This window comes from Acinonyx jubatus, chromosome F2 (genome assembly GCF_027475565.1).
Source record: "Acinonyx jubatus isolate Ajub_Pintada_27869175 chromosome F2, VMU_Ajub_asm_v1.0, whole genome shotgun sequence".
Taxonomy (NCBI): domain Eukaryota; kingdom Metazoa; phylum Chordata; class Mammalia; order Carnivora; family Felidae; genus Acinonyx; species Acinonyx jubatus.
Genome location: NC_069394.1, coordinates 15,879,806 through 15,890,344, shown reverse-complemented (window position 1 = coordinate 15,890,344; position 10,539 = coordinate 15,879,806). Strand labels below are relative to the sequence as shown.

The window sequence follows — 10,539 nt, the reverse complement described above, 5'->3', positions numbered from 1 at the left end:
TGGCTCTGCAGCGGGTCTGCTGGCCAGGGCTGACGCTGTGCTCATTCTTCTGCCTCGTCCCAGCAGGGAGGGCACCCCTTCTCCTCACCTGCCAATGCTCAGGAAGCCCACCTGGAAACCCCGGACCGCCTCGTACCTTGGGAGGGGATGGTGTCCTCAGAGCAGCATGGGGTGGTCGTCTGCGTGCTGTAGCCGCTGGAGCACTGGAGCGAGTCCCGGCTGCTCCTCTGCGTGTCCAGCTGGAGGCCCCGCGACAGGGCCAGCGCCAGTTCCTCGCAAGCCTCCATCTCCTCACCAGGCTGCACGCGGGAGGAACGAGAGAGACACAGACAAGCCACGGGGGCCGTGAATGCCCTGTCCGGTGTCCCCAGAGCCCTTCCGCATACTCCCGCAAGTGGGAGCCTCTGCAGTGCTCCTATTCTGCTCCCGTGAACATCACCCATCTATGGGTCCTACCCGGGCTCTAGAAAGTTCTACCAGTCTGATGTCAATACAAGGCTTTTCCCCGGGGGTGCAGGAAGTTCGGGGTTGGGGCGGGGGGAACAGGGCTCAGGTCCTTCCAGCTGCAAGGCTGACTCGGCCCCCTGCTGCTGGCCAGGTCTAGAGGGCAGAGAATAAAAGCGTCACCCTGGTGGCAGCTGACACGGTCATGCTCCGTGGTCTCTGAGCTTCCTCGGCAGCTGCAGGCGCACCACCCACAGCAGTGGGCCCTCCTCCATTGGGGTCCGGCTCCCGCTTCTCCTTGCGGCGCTGTAGGGTGTTCACCAGGGGCTGATCATAAGGTCCTGGCTTGGCCCAGTCCTAAGTAGAACAAGTGTGGTCAAGCACCAGGGCCTCGGCCTCCATGTGGAGGGCCGCAGAGCCCTCCGGACAGCTGCCCGCAGACGGCAGCTGGCCCCGGCAGGGGAAGCTCAGGCTAGGACAGGCCAGCAGGCCTTCTATGTCCTCAGCCGGCTCGAAAAGAAGGCAGTGGAAAATCCTTTGGGGGCCCCCTGGGTGCCTCCCCTTTCCTCATATCTGCCCAAAGATGAAAAGCCTTCAACAACCAGGCAGGTGGGTGGGTACCTGTGGGAGACTCGGCCACCTAACGGCTGACCAACTGTCTAAGGTGTCCGAAGGCACCAGCCAGTGGAGACCCAATCCCCAGGGACAGCGCCCCCCACTTCTGATGTCTGAAGGAACCCTCTCTCCTCCAGCAGCCCAAATGTCTTCACTTGAGTGAAGTGGCCACCAGGAGGCACTAAAGGAATTCAGCCTCGCTCGGAGGCTGAACCTCCACTTCCTGGATACTGCGCCCCCCAGCAAGGGCCCTCAGGATGTGCCCTCTGAGGCCCTCACACAGGAAAGGCAGGCCTCTGGGGTCAGCAGGAAGACCCTGAGGAGCCTGAGGGGTCCACACTACCTGTGGGGGTTAAGCCAAGACCTGCTCTAGATGCCGCAGCCTAGGCTAACCTGCGATTCAAATTCGGGGCACCTCCTTGTAGGATATCCTCCTGGCATCAATTGGACTCGCTAGGAAATAATTTTAAAACTTTGCTTTTATATTAAAGCAAACATGTTTTAATATAAAACAAATGAGACTAAAAATAAAGTCTGCATTCACATTGAAGATAAAACACGATGATAAGCCAAAAACATAGTTTGGATTATGGTTCCGTTACCATGGCCCAATAAGGGACTCCAGGGACAAGTCTGAGGCACATGGCGGAGAAGGGCAGTCCCTCCCAGCCCCTGGTAACAGTGACACCCTGCGGTGGCCCCAACAGTGTAGAACTGCCTGCCGGCCCTGCAAGGCCATGTCTGGCATCACCGTCTAACCACCTCTAACCGGGCCGAATGAATGTTTCCGAAAGGGAGCCTCTCCCAGCTCCGCTCCACGTGGACATTTCTATCTCAGATCTGCCTGCTGCTTTTTGGTTCTTCCCAGTGGGAATTTTCTTAGGGAGAGGTGCTATATGGGGAGGAAGGCAGAGTGTGGAAGGAAGGGGCAAGGGGGGGGGGTCAGGATGAGGACCGTGGGACAGAAGAGGGGGGAGCACAGAGCCATGAAGGGGGAGGAGGGAAAGAGAGGAGGGAGGAGAGACACAAACCTTCCAGCTAGGGATCTGAGATGACGGGAACATGCCGGGCCCAATGGTGTAATAATGAGCGTAGTCTGGAAGGTGGACAGAGGTGACCCGAGGGAGCAGGCGGGAGGCAGGCAGGCAATGAGGGGAAAGGCTTGCCCCCACGGGCCCCACATGGGACTCACTTGGCAAACTACAGTGAGAAAACCCGTTAGACAACTGGAAACAAAACAAACAAAAAAAGGGGGGGGGGAGGAAAATAAAATTAATATAACAGGATGAGTGTGGAGGTACAAGATGGCATTGACATTCAAGGGAGGAGGGAGACCTGAGTATTTATAAATAAAAGAAGCGGCGGGCCCCGCTGCTCCTGGATGATCCGTGGTGCCAGAGGAAGGGCCACGGGGGCAAAGAACACATACTGGACGGCAAGAAGTGTTCAGTCAAGCAAATAATTTATCTACATTTTAGAGTAGTGTGGAAATTGATCGGTGTCCTTAATTTTTTGGCGTTCTCAATTGTTTTGGATGATTTATAACCAATGGAGCTTAATTTCACGGTGATAATGATTTGTTCATCTCATTATGCAAATTTAAAACATTCTCAAGCAACAACTGAAAACTGTTCATTCCGGGTTTCTGAAATCATCACACTGTTCAGGAGCAGAATCCAAATCGGGGTGACGGGGGAGGAGGGGTTGGCGAACTAAAAGGAAGAAAAGCACACAGCCTCTGATGCAGTGAGATGTCCTCCTCCGATGGTACCGCAACAAGGAGGCCACGGTGGGTGGGGTACTTGGGAGGGGGAGGGGGGACAGATGAGCGCACGACACTTCTGAGAAGGAGCCTTCCACCTCCGAGCTCCCCATACCCCTTCCTCTCCCTCAGGACACTGCAAGGTCATTGCCCAGGAGCCAGGCACCTTTCAAGAAAAAGCCCTCAGCCTTGTCCCTCTCTCTGTCCCCAAAAGGGACTGCTCCTGGGATGCATTTTGTAGATTTTGAGTTTCAAGGTCCTGGTGGTGACAGTGACGGTAGGTGGGGGGCAGGGGAGGAGGGGTTGGCCACGGTGGCCGGGGCCCAGCCGGTCACCTTCTCTGTGGACGCCCAGGCGCCCATGGTGGAGCCTGAGCTGACTGAGGTGGGCGAGCTGCACTCGCTCACGGACTGGCAGGTTTCGGAGGCTTCAGAGGAGGCCGAGCTGGACGAGTTCTGCAGCAGGGAGGGACCACATGCCACCAAAAGTAACAGGAAATCAAAACAAGAAGATGGGGTGGGGAAGTGCACGCACAGAGAGAGAGACAGACATATACACAGAAGAGGGAAGGATGAGAGAAGCAGAGGGTTAGGGTTATTTTTTTCCCTTTGCCAAAGCTGCACCCACACAGAGGCTTTCAAGCCCTCGAAAAGCAGCATGAGACACCTGCCAGATGGTCAGCCCCCCAGGACCCTGATGTGTGTGTGTCTAGTGTGTGCCTGGCACTGGTCGGTGAGACTCCCCGTGTTCCTTTGGGCATTTCTTCTCATGCCACACGTCGAGGTCCCAGGGGAGGCCTGCCTTTGCTATCTCTCAGGTGCACAGGCATACTTAGTGCCTGAGGACTGACCCCCTCCACCACCACCACCCAGCTTGGGCTTCTGCTCCATACCTCTCCAGTCCCCAGCCTCTCCCTGTGTCACATGCAGCCTCTGCACCCATGCAGGGTGGTTTCCAGCCATGAAGCTGCATCTTCACAGGGCAGGTTTTTAGGTTTCTCTGCCTGGGAAATGATTTTGAGGTTTGGCCAGTGAGGCCTTGAGATCAGTGCAATGTTTCCAGGGGCCATCTAGGGAGGGACGGAGCATCTGGAGAGATCTGGGGCATTACAGAAAGGAGGTCTGACTTGGGACAACATGTCCTTGTGCCGATCTTTATTTCACCTCCAGTCTTGCCAGTCGCCTGGTGTCAGCCGGGGTACGTGCCCCCAGCTCAGTCTCCTGACATTTGGCTCGGGCAGGGACCATGCCCGTGGGCTCACCGTTACGTCTCAACTTTCTAGTCCTGTACTGGCACGTGACAGGTGCTCAAAACTACTGAATGGATGAGTGATGAAGACCATCTCTTCCAATATAAACTTCCAATATAAGCACCAAGATAGTGCTCGGGCACACCCAGATATTTAAGTTCTGTTCGCTGCTAACTGCAATCTCCGGCTCACCCTTTTGTTTAAATAAGCCCAACCCTAACGGGGTCTACTCTTACTTCCTCAAAGTGTTCCTGAATTCACTGCCAAGGAGGCCAGATTCACGTTTCTGTCATGTTCATGTCCACCTCCTTCACAGCCAAAGAAAGAAAGGTTCCGGCAAAGGGAACAGAGCTATAGCTCTCCACCCTGCAAGCAGCAAGGCTCCGAGAAGACACTCCAATGCATGGGGCCCCACAGAACCAAAGCAAGGACATGCTACCCACTGGACGCCCTGATGGCTCCTCAAGCTCAGAGTCTGGTTGGTGGTTCCGGAGCCAAAGTTTGAGGGTTTGTATTTAAGTTACGATTCTGTCACTTCTCAGTTGAGGAGCCGCAACCTTAATCTAAAACTCCAGTTTCTTTCATTTTTGGCATAGGGATCACTAATATCTAACAGAGGAAGAGAAAATGAAATTTTCTATGTATCCATCTATGTATGTAGCACTTAATCAAGTGTACAGAGACGCCAGTTATCACTATAATTTACTAGGGCTGTTCATTTTGGTCCCTCTAATTCAAGTATGTTCAACTTGAAAAAAAGAACCAATAAACCATTCCAGGACTGCAGGTTCCTATTTCTTTTGGCTTCTGTTCATTTTTCCTAAAGAACCTCTTGCCTCCATGGAATGAACAGCTCTAGGACGAGACCCTCACAACAGACATAGTCCCACTCCTGGGCACAAGTGGATTGAGGTTAAATTTGAAAAGGGCACAGTGGAGGAAAATGGGAGAATTCTTAACATATTTCATCACGTGGCATTGGTTGAGACCCATGTGACCGAGTAGAGAAATGAAGGGCTCCTTTCCCTTAGAGATGTGTGTGCCCTTCCTCATCCTAAATAAAGGTAACATTTTAGGAGACTGGATCCTCTGGCCTATGTGATTTGTACAATTTCCTTAACTTCCCCTCTACCTTACAATTATAAGCAGCTGTAATGCCTTTTTTTTTTTTTTTTTGTAAAAATAGAATTCTGTTTTAAATTTTGCAGCATCCCTGAGCCTATTAAAACTACCCTAGAGTACCCTAGAGTTGCTAGCCAAGCAACTTGGGCACCAGCTTTCAGATTTAAGTAAATCCCACATGCCAACTTCTGCTTCCCTCAACATTACTGGAGGCAGAAACGCTCACTTCCGCCTGATCCACACACAGTCTTTGTCAGGGAGGCTGGAGCACGTGGCCTCTCTTTTTTTAGAAAGGAGTGTCAGCACACAATACTATGTTAATTTGTCAGTTGATTAAAAACACACACAGAATTAGGCTGCACATCAGAATAGCCTTGGAAGAAATTGCAAATTCCTGTTTTCCTTTCAACCATTCACACTCTGCTTTCAAGACACACAGGTATGGTTTAGCTCTGCCACATGGCGGGGGACAGGCAGGTGACACCTTTCGGACCAAGCCAAAGCGCCCCAGCTAGGACAAGCACATTAGAACTCAAAGTCGTGGCTCTTGGCCCAGAATGTCTCTGTTTGAAATGAAGTCTCTCTGCCACAAAGACAGAGAGAGGCCACAGTCTCCTGGGACAGCTGAAAAATGCCAGAGGGACCACTGAGCTGAGAACCTCTGGGTTCACCAACGTCAGACACATCAGGCAAGGAACCTTCTGGCTTAAATTCCCAAAATACTTCAGCTGCTTTCTCTACATGAAGTGTTCCCCAAAACACTCTCCCAGGGACACCTCATGGCTGAGACAGAACAGAAAGGACTCTGGACTGCTTGCCAGAAACCCTTGTTCCAGGTCCCCAACCTGCAGGTCAGATAATTGTGCAGCTTGGGTAAGTCACATCTCTGAGCCTCTGTTTCCACAACAAAACAGGGATAACAATGCTGCACAGATAGCAGACGTAGCATGTCCTAGGGTGGTGCCGGGGACACTGTAGTCAGTGACTGTGAAGCCAACTGGATACCTGGATACAAGAAAAGCACGCGACCTTCTAAGTCCAAAGGATCTTGGGCCAAAGCTGGGTCAGCCTCAGAACACACAGCGGGCACTGAGCCACATGCTCCCAGCAGATGGCACTGTGGGGGCACCCTGGATGGCGTCTGCTGTTGTGCTGCTTATTACTAAGTAGGAGGCCAGACCCCTGGCACTCAGAGAAAGAGGACGGAGAGCGTAGCACGGGAAGGGCGTCACAATACCCTGTCCAGCCCCTGCCTCCTGCTCCAGCTGGAACCACGGGCTGGGCTGGGTCTGGCGCCACTTGACCCAACTGGGGCTGCAAGATTCCCCGCCGTCCCCTCTCCCAGGAGCAGAATGCCAACGGAATTATCTGCAAGGGCTCTAAGGATTCATTCTCATCCTCACACCAATTGCTAAAAGGAACTGGAGAGGGCCAAGGAAGGTTTCCAAGGCACCGTTCAAGGACAGAATCTCCGCCATTCAGAGAGAAGCAGACGTGCCGGCGGAGAAGGTGCCACCATCGCACGCATGTCCGTTAATTAAGCAGCATGCGAAGCCGGGCACTTACAGGGATGCCGGAGGATGGCCAAACTTCCTTGAGTCCGTCTACTTACCTGAGAGGACTCCCCAAACCAATGTGGCGACTTGACCATCACCACCATGGAGACAGGCTTCAAACCCAACTTATGGTTCTCACCCTTTGGGGAAAGGACACATCTAAAGATGAGAAATTAATCCAGAGGTTTCTTGCGTCGAGAGGACAGGGGTCTGCCTGAACCAACATCTTTCTTCGCATCCGGCCAGTGACGGTGGTCCAGGCACCACAGCCACTTCTGGAGCCAAGGGCATCCTTACCTGGTTGGGGGCCTCTGGCGGCATGGGGGATGGTGACTTGGACTGGAAGGCGTCCTGCGAAATGAATCCTGAGTCGTGGGAGGACACGCTGGACAGGCGGACGGGCGCCTGCTGGGCCAGGTTGGAGCTGCGGTAGCGGTAGTGTGAGCTGGGGGAGTGAGTGTGAGAGCCGCTGGAGCGCGAGTCACTGCTGTTGACGCTGTTCAGGCTGCTGTGGGGGCGGAGGGAACGCGGGCGTGCAAGGTTAAGGGGCAGGGATAGGGGAAGGGGGGAAACAGAAGACAATGGAACAGGGGAGGGGGGAGAACATAATATAATCAGCTGGGTACCACGGAGAGCTGGGCCAAAGGTAAAACGTGTTTCCAAAACACCAAGTCATTAAGCTAGTAAACAAAAGGTTTTTATCATGTGAGCAAGCGGGGAGAAAAGTGGGAGTTGTCAAAAAGCAGGTCTGCCAAGACTCACTTCTCTGATGGTACGATGAGGTGTCCCTGGCACGGAGGCCCAGGATTCTGAACAGTCAAGTGCTACCCAATTAATTCAGCTAGGTCATCTACCACCAAAGCTAGAGACCTAACATCTGTGGCAGGAAAAGAGACGGGGCTGATCTTATCTGCTCATCTGCTTGCAGAATCTCATGACCTCGGAGCGAAACCCACTAAGGCTTCAGCATCATCTGGTTAGTATATTCAAGGCTCTCCCTTAGATGCACCATCTGGGTCCAGGAAACCAAGGTCCACCCGGACAACCATCACTTTGGGAGTGCAGGTGCCACGGGGCCCCTCAAGGAGACTTCATCCTCGACGAGCCTGGTTCAAGACCGTCATAAAGAACACAGGCAAATCAACTCTGTGTGTTCATGTCAGCGTGTTTTACCTCTTCTTACCAGAGTCGATGCTTGAATGAATGGCTTTTCCCTGATCACAGAAATTTCTCTGTGAGAGTATCTGCGGGCCTGGTGTTAGCAGCACACGTGGCAAGAGGCAGGCGGCTTTCAACAACTACAGGCAGCCGAGGCTGAGCTGTTTGTTTCCGAGGTGAACAGTAAACAGGATGTTGAGAAGCGTCACACACCCTCTGGGTGTTCTGTCTGCGCTGCGTCTCCAGTTCTAACAAGTATGCGCTCTGGTAACTCAGAGTGCAAAAACCAGAAAACCGAACACAGCCCCGCGGTCCAAACAAGCAGAACCGACAACGGGAAGCACTGGAAGGGCCGGAACAAACAACCCAGCCTGGGATTACCAAGGGTGTGGTTTCTGCTCCCGGCAAGAGAGTCTTGTCAGATTTCACAGACCCTGACAGCTAATGAGGTAGTCAGGACCGTGACTGCTCTACGCTAGAATTACTTGACAACGAATGTTCCGACAGATAGAGGGGAGTGTGCCAGAGGAAATCACTGCCGCTGGGGATAATTACCATAATTTTTGCTTCCCCCGACCCCACCCCCCCACCCCACCAATCAGCCAGAAGAGGACATTTGGGGACTGGCAGTAAAGCCCACAGCAGCTGCACTCCAGCAAGCTGAAGGCCGATGCTGTCAGTGCCGCATGATTTTTGACTGAAGCTAAAACTAGAAGAAAGAAGAGAGAACTCGTGCAGCTTTGTTTTGTATTAGTGAGATAGTTAGTTCTCTTTGTTAGCAAAATGAAAACCCAACAGATTTGTCAAACACGTGCGCACACACACACACACACACACACACAGCCCATAAGTGATGACAAGGAACCAACCAACATTTTCATGATGTAGCATCTTAAGTCTGAAATTACTGCTCTGTGTTTACTACCCAAGGTCAAATATGAAACCACACACACACACACACACACACACACACACACACACACACACACACACGTGTGTTTGGGGACATAACCAGACACAGACCAGGCAGATCCACCCTGCTCTTTCCTCTCACTGCTAAATTCGCAAGAAGTGGAAATCTACTTGGCTTTGAAAAGTCAAAGAGAAAGGTCAGTAGGTTGTGTACATCAAGAAGGGTTAGTGATGCGTGATGAAGTTGCCATCCTTCAAAAAGAGAATACGCTTTGCAGTCAGCAGGCCAAGAATGGTCTTCTAACAGAAAACCGCTAGAGAACAATTTTGCAGATGGCAGACATTTCCGGAGGATTCTCGCTGCAGGTGAGTAGGGGCAGGGCTCAGCTTTACTTACCTGCAGACACTAGACTTGCGGGACATGGTGGTGCTGGGAGAAGAGGGTGGCGTCTGGTACGACCAACTATAATCAGAACCTTTCAAGTCCAGAATCACCTAAGGGGACAGAGCCAAGTGGGTAGGTGAGGTGCTGAGAAGGGAAACATCATCCATCAAATCTTTAACCTGTATCATCAAAATGCTGTCATCATCGAGGGGTGGGGGTTAACGTACAAAGTGTTGTTAACGTCCATCATCGAGGGGTGGGGGTTAACGTACAAAGTGTTGTTAACGTCCTTTCTTCAGTTAAAGAACAACAGCACCAATCCATCAATGTCATAATCCTTTTTCTGAGACAAGCAAAAATATAAAAAATTGGAAGGGGGGAGGGGACCATGAAATGTCAGCCTAGAGGGAGAGGGAGAGATTTACAGCTACAGATTAACGATTTACAGGAGTCAGGTATACTCAAGGCCAGAATTTATAGGATTCTTGTCTCATAGCACCACAAATTCAATGATGGTGTTAGGATTTGTCGGTCTTGCACGTTAGCCGCCTGATATTCAGTGGGTCACTTCTGGCCCTGAAATTTTAAAACCTGACAGAATCAAGAGCAAGCCAATTTGTTCGCAGTTACTTCTACATCTGGCTCCCCTGCTTGACAAATAGCTATTTGAATGTGAGGTCTACCTTTCATTCACATGGTAGATTCTCAATAAATGTCTATTCACGGAGCAAACGCGTGCCTGCTGTGATTTGACAAAAGCAATTTCATAGAATGGAAAATGTAAACTCTTGTATTTGTCCTCTGAGTTGGTTCTCCAGGGAGGCAATGAGAATTTTATACAAAGGGCAAAAGCCAGCATGTGATTCATCAGCTGTCCCCCCAAACACGGTCCTTCCCACTTGATATGTTAATGTCATATGAACCAAATGAATAAGCACGAAAGATGTCATCTTTTCTGTAAAAGAGATCCTGTTTTAATCCATCAGAATGGGAGAAATTCAGTGAGAATGGTTCACAAGGCTGACCAAAAGACATCACTATCATGTTCCTGTGAGAGTTTATTTCTAGAGGACAGGTGAACACAGGGGTTAAGGCCATGCATGGGCTCTCGACTGCTGGGTTCAAATCCCACTTCTACCACTAATTAGCTAGATGAACCTGGTTAAAGGACTTTATCTCTCAGTGCCTCAGTGTCCTGCTCTGTAAAATGGGAATAATATTGAAGATTAGCTGAGGAAGTCTATGTAAAGCGCTTAGAACATACATGGCACACAGCAAGTGCTCTATAATGGCTAGCAACGATGGTTACTGTATTTCACCATATAGTGAAACACAG

The 10,539-nt window shown here is 51.4% G+C and overlaps 1 protein-coding gene across 11 annotated transcripts in view; it reads right to left on the bottom strand.

Moving 5' to 3' along the window:
- MTSS1 (MTSS I-BAR domain containing 1) overlaps window positions 1-10,539 on the bottom strand; it is a 164,113-nt gene that overhangs the window by 4,218 nt on the left and 149,356 nt on the right. For 4 of the 11 annotated variants that reach the window (XM_027063928.2, XM_027063926.2, XM_027063927.2 and 1 more), the window contains 6 exons: window positions 9,216-9,313; window positions 7,046-7,256; window positions 3,157-3,276; window positions 2,091-2,285; window positions 628-801; window positions 137-299 (listed from right to left, as the gene is read on the bottom strand). In XM_027063928.2, the coding sequence (XP_026919729.1) occupies window positions 137-299; window positions 628-801; window positions 2,091-2,285; window positions 3,157-3,276; window positions 7,046-7,256; window positions 9,216-9,313 (961 nt within the window). The remainder of the gene's footprint in view (window positions 1-136; window positions 300-627; window positions 802-2,090; window positions 2,286-3,156; window positions 3,277-7,045; window positions 7,257-9,215; window positions 9,314-10,539) is intronic. The other 7 variants (XM_027063929.2, XM_053207993.1, XM_027063930.2 and 4 more) reach the window with 3 other exon arrangements.